Source organism: Motacilla alba, chromosome 2 (assembly GCF_015832195.1).
Source record: "Motacilla alba alba isolate MOTALB_02 chromosome 2, Motacilla_alba_V1.0_pri, whole genome shotgun sequence".
NCBI lineage: Eukaryota > Metazoa > Chordata > Aves > Passeriformes > Motacillidae > Motacilla > Motacilla alba.
Window position 1 is genome coordinate 62,405,705 of NC_052017.1, and position 14,276 is coordinate 62,419,980.

Here is a 14,276-nt window from a genome sequence, read left to right on the forward strand (position 1 = left end):
AAAAGAGGCAAATATATTGCCATTCTTTGAATATACAAATACACCTACCCTCACTGTGTCCTTTAATGTTTGAGACTCTGCATGGTGGCTTTAGATTACTTTTGAAATGCAATTTTCACATTCTTGTTTGTTTTGACTGATATCTTAATACAATATAAAGTGCTTGCCAGAAACAATCCTTGTCTGTGAGACAAAGGCACTAAAGTAAACATTCCTTGATTTGTGCTTGGCAGCTGTTGAAGTAAACCCATGTCAATAGAAAATTTCTTTTACTACCGTTTTACTGAAACAATTGGTTATTAAATGAATCCTAGGTGATTCAGAGGCATGCAACGCCTACAGTGTATTTTTTATAGTAAGTTTTTCCCTATGCTTTTACCTTCACCTTGGATTTTTCCTTTACCATAACAAATATGGAATTTTTCAATCATTCAGAGACGCAATCATAGCAGGAGCAATGGGTAGTCCTGCATCTGCCTTCAAGTATAAGAGTGGCTTGATCAGGGGAACCACACAGAGCTGCAGAGAGCTGACCAGTCACTAATTCCCTGCTCCTACCCAATCCTCTTTGAAAAATATAAACATACCTGTCTTTTCCCTTCTTCCTGATATTTCTTATATCCTTCCTGAATTTTTGAAGAGGACCACTCATAGGTCTGAGACAACTTTAGCAGGATCTTTAGCCTAGGAAAAACTCATCTGACATGCCTGACTGGAGAGACTCCAAGCTAACCAGTGACGGTCTCACTTTTTCTTGCCCAATTTTACCTATCACTGGTATTAATTTTACGAGCCATTTGCTCACAGACAAATTTTCCTTAAGGAAGACTGATGCATAAAGAGTCTTTACAGAAGGTTTTTCAGTTTAGGATGGGGTTTGAGTTTTCATTAGCATCCATCTACCAGTTTCACCTCCCCACCACCCGGCCTTCCCTACTCATTACACATCACTGTCCCCTCTAGGGGTCCCCACTCCTGCTCCCCCACTTCCCTTTGCTTCCCCACAGACGCTGCCCTATGCTTTCCAAGTAGCAAAGCACTGGAGCACAGCATCCACCTTACCCTGTTTATTCCGTCTGGGTTTGGAAACCACCACTGACCAACATGAAAGGAGGTCTGAGGGAGTTTTTCTTGTAGTCTGAGGGTGTGCTCACAAGGAAGAACAGCACGTGTGGCACAGGCTGCTGGGACAGTCACCTTCAGAGATTACATGGGACATACACCTTACTCTTCTCACTTTATGATGTCCAGAAACCTAAAGCCTCCATATGTGTCAAAATTGCAAAGATTTTTTTTCTCTCCAAGAATAATAATTCTCATTTCAGATAAATTTGCTCCAATCCTACACAACCTTAAAGACACCCAGCACCGAGGCAGGCAGGGGCAGTAGAGAGCTGGGAGAGGGACAGGCAAGGACAGTTATGGTGCTGGCCTCTGGAAAAGGAGGAGTTGTGTGCCCTCGGTGCCAGGTGTGTGCAAGCCATGGGGACAGGATGGGAGGAGGTGCTGGCTTTGCCAATGCCCAGGTGCAACTGCCTGACGGCTTTAATGGCTGTGCAGCATGGAAGAAGATAAAGCTGCGCAGGCAATGCAAGTCTGTGCTGCAGCACCAGTGCAGGGTGCTGCAGCGGGTCAGGATGCTTTGTGCAACACAAGCCGCTGTACCAGGTAATCACAGGCAAGCTGGGAATGAAATGCACTGCCTCTCTTCTTGTTAACGGGAACACAGGGCTGCTTCCCTTGCTGCCCTGTAAAGATACCCACAAGGCTCTTCCTCCCAGTTCTCCCCTTTGAAGCCTACTCAGTTTGCTCTGTAGGATTCCCCAGAGATGTCCATCACCACACGGTTCAGCTGTATCTCCTTGGTCAAGGAGACAGCTGTGATTCACATTTCAGACAAGCAGGCACAGCTGGCAGGTAACATCCTTCAAGAAGCATCTCTAGATGTCCTCATTGTTCAAGATCTGGGAGTCCTCCCAGCCCTCCCCACCCCTTGTTGCCATAGGGACAGACAACCAGGTGATGTTGAGGTGCACTTCCCTGCTCCTGCTAGGGGCTTAGTCCCAGGTCAAAACACCAATGTTTCTAGCCAAACTAACCATCAGATAATTCGCTTTTCAAACAATGTGTCAATGGTAAGAGGGGCAGGTTTGCATCCCTTTGCGATGCATAAGTAGCTGCTGATATTTTCTGTGCTTGAGGAGGGAGAGAGCTGACTTTTAGCCTTAATATGTAAAGAATATCGGTCTAAATTTCATTTATTTTCCTCTTTGGAGGTTCCAGCAATGCTGTCTAAGTGCTAAAAGTTCAGTCTGGATATCTACCAATGCTGCCTATTTTCCCAATTTATTTTTTATGCTGCTTTTATGAGCACTGTTCAGTAAAGAAACAACTTGCAAGTGAAGATCACATTCTCTCTCATTTGTTTATGTACTGCCCTTGATTTGGTAAACCTATGCATGAAGTTTTGTCAGGACAAACCAGGAGAAATATATGAAATTCTGAGATGGTAAAAACAAAGTTGAAAAGAAACTTCATGTTGGAATTTACCAAGAACAAAACAAATGCCTACATTTTAATCTGAGCTTTTATTTCTACACTAGAAAGTGGGATAGACAGTACACATCTATCACCAAAGGGGTATTGTGGACAGACAAAGGTGATAGACTCTATCATCAGAAAGCATGAAAAAGGCATTTTATTATTAGAAATCTACAGTTCTTAGAGAAACAATGGTGGACCTAAGACCTGATGGGCCTTTAGGAATCTTCTCTCACCTATTGGTCAAGAAGGGACAACTCCTTCTTGTAAACATCTTTGACAAACAGAGATTGCCTGCCAGGTGCAGAGATTGAGATAATAATTGTTTTAATTCTTTCTCTGAGCTTTCTCACAGCTTCCCAGGAAAATCCTAGGAGAGCTGTGTCTCTCTCTGTTCAGAGGATATGTGATTACCACACACATCCACCTTTTTCCAAGGATGGGTTGCTTTCAGCTCAGAGTGAGTTTGGCCTGCAATCCAGGGTTCAAAGATCTGCAAACTTAGAGGCTCATGAGATCTGGATATCAGAAAGCTGATCAGTTCTGGGCCATCCCAGCTTAACAGAGAAGAAGGAAGCAAAGCATGGCAGGGAAGGTTTTGCAATTTAAAACATAAAGAAGAACTGCATGAGTTTTATATCTAGCCATCACTAACCCAAAGTCTCCTCCATCCAAAATGCAAATCACACCAGTGGCCACATACTGGCTAATGTGAATAAATCTTCCCATTCTACCCACTTCTACAAGATCACATACCTCACATACCTGTGAGTTGCACTCCTTTGTGGTCTAGCTGCACCTGAAGCCAGCAGAATTACACAACACTCTTGCTCATTGCAGTCCTGCTAAAAGAAGGAATAATTTATGCCAGGGGAGTGTGTGTTTGCTGAGCAGCTCCATTTCCCTGTGCACGTGTGTGCAAATCACATCCGTGTCCCTGAGACCAGGCTCCACCAACACCTCTGTGACAACGCGAGGGACAACCCAACCTGCAGCTGGCTGCCTCCAAAAGCAGCAAACACTTGTGGACTCAGGCTTTAGAGGCGCCTGCACTAAGGGTTTCCAGGCAAGAACATCCTTCTCTAAACCAAGAATCAGCCCTGTGTTTTAATAACCAGTCAGTTGGCAAGGCCAGAAAATGTAGGACTCCAATGCAAAATACATGCTGCAAACGACTTTCTGGCTGCTACCTGGAATGCTCCCTCGTACATGCTGTCATTTTATTGCAAAAATACAAGGTTGAGTGATCATCTAGAAATTTGTTTAGCTTTAATTTAGTTTTCTTGCAGTCTTCCTTTGCACAAAACACTTTACATACTTGTGCAGTAAATGAAAATATTTTGTCTATTTGGTTAAAACACTGTGAAATACTATTGCATACTCCCCTGCAGTCTAGTCTTTGAACTGTTCCAATGAGTAACAGGAATAAAATCTGAAAGTGCGTCAAACCCAGACATTAAGAAATATGCTTATCATGACAAATCTTTACTGAAAAATTAAAGTTTTATTGAGTGAAACAATTGCTTTTACATTAGTACTTCATTATTTCAGATAGGAATGGTTATATTTTTGCCATTTGCTTCCATGTCATAGTTTCCTTATCTGCAAGATTATGGTAGATTTCATTGTTCCACTCATGAAATAAACACAAACAAAAAGAAGTTCCCACACTATGACTTTTCCACATAAATCTAAAAAACGACAGTTATAGAAGGCAAAATTACAGCAGCCAAACTCCTCTCATAAAACTCATGTTACATTTGGTAAGCCTCAACTTGATCTGGAATTTAAAACCTATGAATTTTTTGTGGCAAAGTAAAAAGTAAAGCAATATATGATTAGAACTTCTTTTTTCAAGTTTGTTGGATTGAGAATTTCACTCTACAATGTGTCCATAATTCACTGGAGCGTGAACACACACATTCTTCACATTCTACCTGTCTTTGTGCACTATTTCTGGAATCTCTTGTAGAAGATCTACAGCTGTTTGCCCTCTCCACTCAAGCCCTACTGTGTGATCAAGTCTTTTCCTCCATTTTCTTTTTTTTAAATCCCTTTCCCCCCCACATTTTCAGCACCTACTTGTGAAACTTCATTAACTATCTGCAAGATTCATGCAGTCTCACTGACCAGGTTTCATTATTGTGTTTAATTACTAAAACAAACAAAAAAAGTTGTTAGAGATTTGCAGCTGACCCTGGAAGTGCTCCAAAAAGTTTCAGCCTCATAATTTCATTCTTTGCTGAAAGAAAATAAGCTCTATCTAGTTTTAATGCAATAATAAAGTTTCCTTAGAGTCACTTGGTTTTTCTAACTAAAAGATGGGACACTGATGTAAAGACCATCAGCATGAAGACCTCCAGGGGCAGCAGGAAGCCTTCTGTGATGCCCAGGACAACAAAATGCTGAGGTTCCTACTTATATCTGGTAGGATATCTGAAGGAAAAGACCCTAAACCTTTGCCCTATGAGGAAATACGAAGAACCCAATGTAATGAGCTTACAGTCTAAAGAACATCATTATTAATAATATTATCTGAGAGCACCTCCTCTTCTTGGAATGAAGAAAGAAGGACATGAAAAAGGCCCCAGGGTTTAAGGAAATAAAAGATTCAGTAAAATGTGCTTAAAAGAAAAACATATTCTTGCAATAAAAATGCTCTAGGCCGTAGTTTGGGATGACTGCAGCAAGTGGGTGAGGTAGGTGCCACCACTATGGCAGAGAGAGATGATGAGTGGCTGCTTAGTCCAGCAATGTCAGGCCATGTGCTTAATAGAGCTAAAATCCATGCAGTCTATGCCAAGATTAAATTAAATATTCTCTGGAATCTACTGTCTCCTGCACTCATGTGAGCCAGACAATTTAAACAGGGGTATTAGAATGCAGAGGATAAACTCCCATGTTGGCTTATCAATGCACATCCATATAACATATAAACTAACAATAATCAAGTGTAACATCTCAGATGTGCTGTCAGGACCAACAAAAATGACAAAGTCATTTTCATGGCTGTAGGAGTACAGGTACCTTATGTGGTCACATGGCTTATCAACAAATGGCACTAATTAGAATCTCTTTCTAAATGCTTCATTCCACCTCAAAATAAGAAAGAGGAAGCAGTAGAAAAGGTTCAGGCAAGTGCAGTGGCCGGTGATGAGCATGGAAAACCTGCTGCCTAAGGAGAGATCAAATAGACTGGGACGTTCAGCTTGGACAAAAGGCAGCTTAGGACAAGTATGAGGGATAAAACCCTGACTTTACCATCTCCAAGGATAGATGAAGTTCTGAGGAGTGTAGAGGAAACAATGTGCCATCATACCTTAGAATGGCTTTCCTCATTGGAGTAAGTAGGGCAGAAGTATCTTAGGGGTTTTTGTGACAACCAAGTATAGAATTAAATTGTGGGACCCTATGCTGTGGGAATTTATAGGTGCCAAGTGGGCACCTGTAAGTGGGTTAAAAACAATATTTAAAGGAATCCAAAGAAGTCCATAGGCAAGGATGAAACCCACAGACACAACCCCCATCTCAAGAGATCTCCAAACTGCTGATTGCCCTGTATTAGGAGGTATATGAGGAGCTCTACATCCATGTGGGCTGTTCATATACCTTTCTTATGTGCATATACCTTTCTTACTTGACATCCACTACAGCTCTGAGGTTAGAGAGACCAGAAGACCTCTCACCTGGCCCAGGGTCAGCATAAAGCATAGCACTGCTTTTTTAAAGTATGTAGCTTTTGAATGCAAAACCACATAAAATCTAGCTGTCCACCTAGGATTTCCTTAGTCACACTGCTCCTTCTTGTCCTTTGAGTGAGGCAGAGGATTATCTAATATGTTGTAATTAAATCAGAAATGCAGTTACTGTTGTCAAAACATGAGTCATTTTTTCAGGCACAGATCTGATTCCAGTGACATAGTTGCAAAAGCATCTTTTCAAACTCTGTAACACTGGATTAATTTTTTCTTCTGAGCTAAGCTGTCAGCAAAAACTGCTTAGCAGTGAGTGGCAATCAATCCAGCCTTGTCTCTCAACAAGTTAAAGAGTTTTGACATAGTGTGGTTCTCATCTAGAGGTTTTCTTATGAAAAGAAAATTCAAATGCTATTTAAAAGCATACTTTTAATAAAGTCATCTACTTTTAGAAAGAAAAGCTCTATCCAAAGAAGTGGGCTGTTTGCCTCAGCACCTCTTGAAATTTCAGTAATATTGCCATGCATGCACTTGGGAAGATGCATTTCTTCAGTTGCACTTGACATTCTTGACATTTTTCACTCCCTAATGCAGAAAGCAGTGCCAGCCAGGACTTGCCAGGAAATATATCCACTGGTACATGGTACACCATCTCAGTGAAGTATTAGCTGCTCAGCTACTGGTTGCTTATCTCTTTTGTTACTTGAATAACAAGTATTATGAATTATTCAGCTACAGTATGAAATGGATAAATAGGATACATTTCCCAGATTTCATAAAAGTTAAAATAGTGGGCACAGAAGAAAGGGACTACATTATGCAGAAGAAAAAAAAATGGGATTGGTATGAGGCAAGTATTTCCTAACAAAGAAGCCTATTAAATGGCTGAGAAGTCCCTTGTGGGAAGAGGTGGAGGCCTCATCACTTTAGATATTTAAAACCAGACTAGACAAAGCATTCATCTCTACAGGGGTGAAGGAAATGGATAAAATTACTTATTAGGCTTCTTCCTATCCATCTCTGATTTCTTCAATTTAATACATTTTTTAAAATGCAAACCACATCTTTATAGCAAAAGGCAAAAAAACCAAAAAAAACCACCCGTTTTCTAGTTGTAGTGTTGCCCAGCACGATGAAACTTGAGTTAAAATTAAATTTATGCTAGCAATTCAGACTGTGAGATGACTTCTCTTTGTTTAAGGTCTAACACTGAAGGCTTTGCTACTGTCACACGTGTCTCTAAAAAGATGATTTACTCTCCCCAGACTGGGAATTTATTCTTTGTGCCAGAACTCTTTGTGAACTGTCATGTTTCAACTATGACAGAGGTAGCTGATGCAAAAGAAGAATGGTGCTTTACAGAAAACTAGTGGAGTATGGGTCTGTGCCTAAGGTTGGGCAGGCTTATGAACTCCCTCGCGAATCTCCAGCACTAAATATTTACTGATGTCTCTCAAAGGATAACATCTAGTCTGCTAGTATGAAAGTAAAAAGACTCTCAGTCTCTATCACTTTGAATATCTTAAAATGATTTCAAAATTCTCAGTTCTTCTTCCCCATATTTTTTCTTTTTCACTTTTTTTTTTTATTCCTTAAAGGCACTACTCCATTAAAAATAAAGTGCACTGTCTTGCTTTGTAGAAATAAATATGAAGAAATGGAAAAAATCCCCAACCCTGAGAAACTTCAGGATAGTCAAAATGTTTAGAAGTGTAACACTGTGGATCTTTCACTCCGCCCGCAACCCATTAAGGAAGATGAAATGATGATGTAGAACTCCTGTACAAGAAATCAAGATGCATAGCTGAAGTGAACTGTCCCAGAGGTAATGCAGGGGTGGGTGTTGAGCCATGCTGGTGCTCAGGCTTAGGACAGCCTCTCAGTAATTATGAACCAGTCAAGACAAGGCAGGATACAGCTCCATGTTTTCCTTGCTTTACCCTCTGCACCCTGTTCACTCTCGCATCCTGGCTGCAATTTGCCATATTTTCAGTATTAGCCTTGCCGTGCTGGACTGGGCTGCAAACTCAGTGTAGTAGAAAAGATTGCTTCATTTCAAAATACTGTTTATCCACAGTTCATGTAGACTTGTTTCATGAGAGTGGGCAGAAAAGTAAGAGGAATAGTGAGTTGAATCTACCATTAGAACTGGTTAAAATTAAGAAAAACAATGGCCCTGTACCAAATAACAATGGACTCCCTTGAAAACATCATCTACCTTATTGTGAACCTCCTCATTTCCTCTTCCTCAGGTTGAAGTGTAGCCACTTAGGCAGAAAGCTGTGTTTTCCTGTTGTGTTCTTGTCTACCTGGCTGTGTGCTGCTGGACTCCACAGAACCAGAGAATTCTCAGAGTTGGAAGGGACCCACAAGGATCATCAAGTCCAACTTTCAAGTGAATGGTCCATACAGGGATCGAAGCCATGACCTTGGCGTTATCAGCATCATTCTCTGACCAACTTATCTGTAAATTCAGGTAATCAAGTCTGTTTGGAAGAGTCTGTTTTTGGGTACATCATAAAATACGGGCAACTCTGAAGTTTGCCAATAATGTTATCAGGACAAGTTTGCCTATTTTAAGTGTTTTATATTAGCACATACAATTTTGTGGGCCTATAATCAATATAGCAGGATCTACCAAAGCTCACAATGCAGCTAAATCAAAAACATCAGCCCTTACTTTGGCCAGTCCTGTAGCTTTAAATAGTTAACATAACAGTGGGAGTATGCCCAAATCTAAAGATCTGTTTAAATTAGAATGAAGTTCAATACTTTGCCATTTGGAAAGTAAATGTTCTCAACTGTAATAACAGTAGTGAATTAATTTAATTACCAAATGAATTTTAAACCCCAGAAAGGTCAGTATGGAAAACATTAAACTGTTTGCAGCAGCTCCATCCCAAAATATTTATTCAAAACAGCCCCTTTGTCCCAAGCATGGACAAAACCCCCTCTCTGCTTTGCTCAGCTTCTCAGTCAGCCCAGCCCCAGCCCCACATCCTATGTAAGAGCCCACAGACTCTGTTAACCCACACTCTGTTAATTGCCCTTTGGCCTCTGGGCTCAAGCCACACCTGCAGAGCTTCATCCCTCACCAAGTCCTGCTCACAGGATGGCCCAGCTCAGCACATCCTTCCTAAGCTGTGCCCAGCAGCTGCTCCTGCATCATCCTGCCCCTGCCCTCAGGGGATACCACAATATCATACTGTAAATGGGCAGCTGGTGAGGATAGAGTCTGCATCCATAGGATAAGCAGGAATTAAAAACAAAACAAAAAAAATCTCATTTGGACTAAATTAATCCTGTAGTAATGAATTTCTAGCACTTTGTACTTGGTTGAGTCATGTCTGGGCATAGCAGGAATAAATCCCACTGAAGAGAATTGCCTTGGTGTACAGGCAGTATTTTACAAACCCAGGAGCCATTACTTTCCAATGAGAGAAAAACAGTCAGAGAAAAAGAAGGAAAACCAGGCAGAGAAGCATGCCAGTCTTGATTTTAGCCCCATTTACATTGATTTCAGCACAGTTATTCCACTGCAGAGGACACAGGAGCTTTCAGTTCAAAGTCTAAAGGATGGCAGAGAATAAAAATAAGGAAAGAGTAATATCTGAAGTTCTTCTAGTCTCAGTCACACAGCAAAAATTCTTCTCCACAAATAATTGAGATTTATTTCCCAGCAATTCTCAATGGCCATATTGTAAGTCATGTAGGTATTTTATGACCCCAAAGTTGCAATAGCATGCTCTGGCTGAGTGGCAGCATAGCTGTACAATCAATATGCTTTTGCACACTTGCATCTTTGAGTGGGTTAGAAATGCAGCACAGCCTGAAATAACAGCATAAATTTAATGGGCTGGCAGTCTGAAAAGTAGAGAAGTATAACAACAGGTGTATTAATTTGTGCTGTGATGTGTAACTGATACCACTGTCATTTTGCTACAATTAGGCTCTGTTTTAAAACAGAGTACAAAATACCTGGTGCTGGAGCTAAGATAATCAGCTGAAAATCAAAAGGAAAAGACAACAGGTAGCACTGTAGAGCATGTTGTGTAGAGGTAATTCATATATATCACACATTTGCAAAACCTATATCCTCTGTTAGCCCTTTATTAGAGACACTATATTCAGACAAATTGAACAAATCCTAAAACATATAAACCCCTAACACTACAAATACATCTTTCCAAAAGTTATGAAGTTCTATAAAACCACATAGGTTTCTATTTTTCTTTCTTTTTGACATGATTGTTGTTGGATACTTAAAATTTATGAGTTCATAGATGAGTCAAACCTTGACTGGAGATGATTCCTCTTCTAACTACATGTGCTTTACCACAAACATTAAAAACAACTACTTAGGAACAGCATTTTCTAGAAATTCTGAAAATATTTTAGGTATAATTATTGTCATTACAGAAAAGTCTGAAACATTTCCTTTAATCACTCAATACATAGCTCCATAACTCCATACACTTGAAAACCATAATTTGGCTGTAAGTTTTCTTCTCACGTATGTGTCTATATGTACATACACACACATATATACGCACTATTATAAAATGAGGGTCAAGAAAAGCAGGACCTTTACATTTCCACATTTCCTCTGTTTGCAATACGAATAAAACTGCAGATGCCACCTGTGTCATCTACAAAAATTGAACCAGCTTAACTTCAAATCCTCTTGACAGGCTCTGCTTTTCCCACTGTCATTTTTTCATTCTTACCAAAGTCTGTTTGCTCTAAGAGTATATTGTTAGGCCATACATTCAATTTTCATGCAACAAACCCCTCTCCTTTTACACTGCCCTGAAATGACTAAGTCTTGTGCCAGACCCAAAAACCAGGCTTGCACTGCTCAACTCCACTCTGTTGTGCACAAGAAAACCAGTTTGCAGCTGGGTGTTGCTAGACCTAGTTATACACATAAACATTAAATATTACTTATTTTTGTGTTCTTCCAGTAGTTCAAAAAATAGCCTAAACCATGCAACATAACAAGCAAGCCTTACAGGGCCTGGTTCTATTTGTGGAATGGTAAAGTATCAGTAATTCCTCTGAGCTCCACTAATTGAGACATGCTAATTGCCACATCTAGACTGTCATCAAGTCACAGTGGTGACAGGCGGAGTTCAGAGTATTAAAACATTTTGAAGGACTATGCCTTAAACAGAAATCTTCTCAAAGTCACATTATCTCCTTACAGTGCTCATTCTGAGAACTCAGAACAAAAACAAACCAACCAACAAACCCAAAAAACCAACCAAACAAAACCCCAGTTAACCATTTCAGATTTTTTTTCCTCGAATTTGTATTACTGATTGAAGATCTGTTTCCTAATGGTTGGGAATAAAAGTCTGTCTTGAGAGCTACAGTCACATAAGACAAATTCTCCAGCACAGCTACCTCAGAGTACATGTGCATGAGGTTGGTCATCCATAGGGAAGGACTGGTGGCTTGGAAATGTCACTAGTGGTGGTGGAAATGCTGGGAGGGAGGGTAAGCATAACAGAACATAGCTAGAGAAACCTGCAGAGCTCTGCACCCTCAAAGGGAAGCCTAAGGTGTGTACACTGAAATAAGTGCACCTGGAGAACAGCAAACACATGGCTGGGTCCCCAGAAGTACTCATTAGCAGGAATATTTCACAGTGAGCTGCAACTGTATGACAAGGAAAAATAGGCTTCTCTTTAGGGAAAGTGTTCTGGAGACAAGTTTTTAACATTCAAAAAAAAAAAAAAAAGTTGGCCTCCCACAAGTATTTTTGCTGTAACAAGAACTAAAAAAAATTGGTAGTTTGTTTTATTCTTCTTATAATATTGACTAATAAAGTGATTTAATTTGCTGTAAATGATGATGGATTATAAATAACAGATATTTCAGAGCATGAGATGCTTTGGGTGAAAAGATGCACTACTTGCATCTGAAAGGTGTCTGCTGCAGTAATTTCTTCTTGGGTGAATCCTACAGCATGAACTGACTTGATCAGTCCAATACAAAGCAAAGTCCTACTCATTTGAACAGGGGCAGCAGCAGGCGGCACCAAGTTTGACGATTTTGCTTTATCCCTTTTCTAAAATTCAGCCCTTAAAAATCAACATGTAATTTTTATTTCCAGTTCTTAGCTCAAAAAATGACTGGGGTGAGGGGTGTCAAATTCAGTTGGAAAAAAAGGGACCATGTAACTAGGGCCACTGCTTCCATTTAGGGGGATGGACAATAAGAATAAATAAGAATACAAAGAATACAAAAACAGGATAAATCAACTATGCTACACATCTGGTAATACACCTTTTTTTACTGTATTTGTTATCAAGATGACATGCAGTCTAGAACTTCATGGCAAACACACTGGCAAAAGCCATAAATCATGAGAATAACAAGGCTCGAAGGAACAAGGCTTACAAAGACAACCCCAAGGGTGACTTTCTTGGATACCAGTAAATAAATCCCTAAAGGCAAGGAGCTAAAGTACAGCAGCCCTAGCAACCACACTAGCACCCGAATCGAGGTCTGGAAGAGCAAAGATGTGCAGTTCCACACTGTCCAGTTGTGGGACACAGTTGCAACAGAGTCAAAACTTGTAGGCCTGTAAAATTCCACCACGGGGGTGGAGTTCAGAGTCTGGGGACTTTCTCTTTGTACTTCCATGATTGTTATAACCAGGCAATTAGAAGAGGTGTGAGAAGGGCTAACCAGAGATGCCAGCCTTTTGGGAGTCAACAACAGTTCTGTTGGGTTGTCTGGTAGGCACTTCTTTCCCTTTCCCCCACAAGCTAAATTCAGAAGGATGTTGTTGTCATCAGGAAGACTACTAACCTCATCATCTGGCAGGCATGTTTCAAACCTGCAGAATGGGCACACTATGACTCCTTGCGGGGAATCGCCAAAGTCTATGATCTTGCAAAGGCATTTGGCACACACTCTGTGACAGCACTCCAGCACTTTTGGTTTTCTCTGCCGCAGGTTGTAGCGGTTGTAACAGATCTTGCACTCAAGCTCATCTGAGCCCTGGGTCTCCAAGGATTCCTCTGGTAGCTGAGTGGTCATTTCTTCAGACGGTTTTCAGACGCGTGGAAAGAGAAGTCAAGGGATGAAGAGGTCACTCAGTCTTATTTTAGAACATTTTCCTATCACCCATCTCAAACAGAAAAAGAGGAGATGACATCATTGAAAAACATCAGTAGACATCATCCATTTTCAGCTTCTGCTAGGGATTGTGCACTGCGAGTCCTTTACTCTGAGCCCGGTGTCCATCTGAAAAACCCAAAGTGGAATTTTTGTTGAAAGCAAAGGCAAAAACAGGAAAGCAAAGGGAAGGGGAAAAGCAAAGAGAAGGGGAGAGGAAAACGGAGAGGAAAATGGAGAGCTTTAGCAAATGAAATATGCAAGTTCTACTTTTTATAAGCTCAGCTTTCTTTGCTAAAACTACCTATAAGGTAGCTTTTTTCTGTGGCATATGAGGCCTATATAACAATCGTGATGATAAAACTTAGCATCGTACTGCATGGATTTATTTTAGAGTTGAAGCTCAGAGTGGTTCAGCCCATGAAGTTCTCAGCAGAAGCTGCAATCTAATCACTGATCTGTGACCATTTATTTAAACTCTGTTTTCCCAAGGAAATGAGACTTGACACCTGGAGCTTTTGGTCTTTCCTGGTAACTTGTGAACCTGCTGTCCAATTTCAAACAAATCAGCAGAGGGGCGACAGTACTGAAGATAATTAAGTTGCTAAAAAGAAATGAGCACTGGCATTTGGGTAGAGGAGAGATATTTACAATAAGTACCATTTATCCTGGAGGGCAGTGGGTGGTCAGCACACCCCAACCTCTGCTCTGAATGGGCGGCATGCTGCCTATAGCTGAGCCAGAGAGGACAGCAACCGGGGGAAGCTGGTGCTACTCAGGGGAAATAAAAACTTTGTGAGAGTGGAATGGGTATGAAAGAGATCCAGGGTTATTGTAAAGAGTTATGTGGGGACCTAGGTCAAATCCGGATTAGGCTTTGTTAATTTTTCTTTTTCTTTTTTCATTTATTTT

General features: G+C 40.6%; 1 protein-coding gene across 3 annotated transcripts in view; it reads right to left on the reverse strand.

Annotated features, from left to right (window-relative positions):
* Positions 1 to 4,025: 4,025 nt before the first annotated feature.
* The window catches only part of RNF182 (ring finger protein 182), a 35,423-nt gene continuing 25,172 nt past the window's right edge, over positions 4,026 to 14,276 (reverse strand). For all 3 annotated transcript variants that reach the window (XM_038129783.1, XM_038129784.1, XM_038129785.1), the window contains one exon: positions 4,026 to 13,493. In XM_038129783.1, the coding sequence (XP_037985711.1) occupies positions 12,549 to 13,286 (738 nt within the window). In that variant the 5' untranslated portion in view covers positions 13,287 to 13,493 and the 3' untranslated portion in view covers positions 4,026 to 12,548. The remainder of the gene's footprint in view (positions 13,494 to 14,276) is intronic.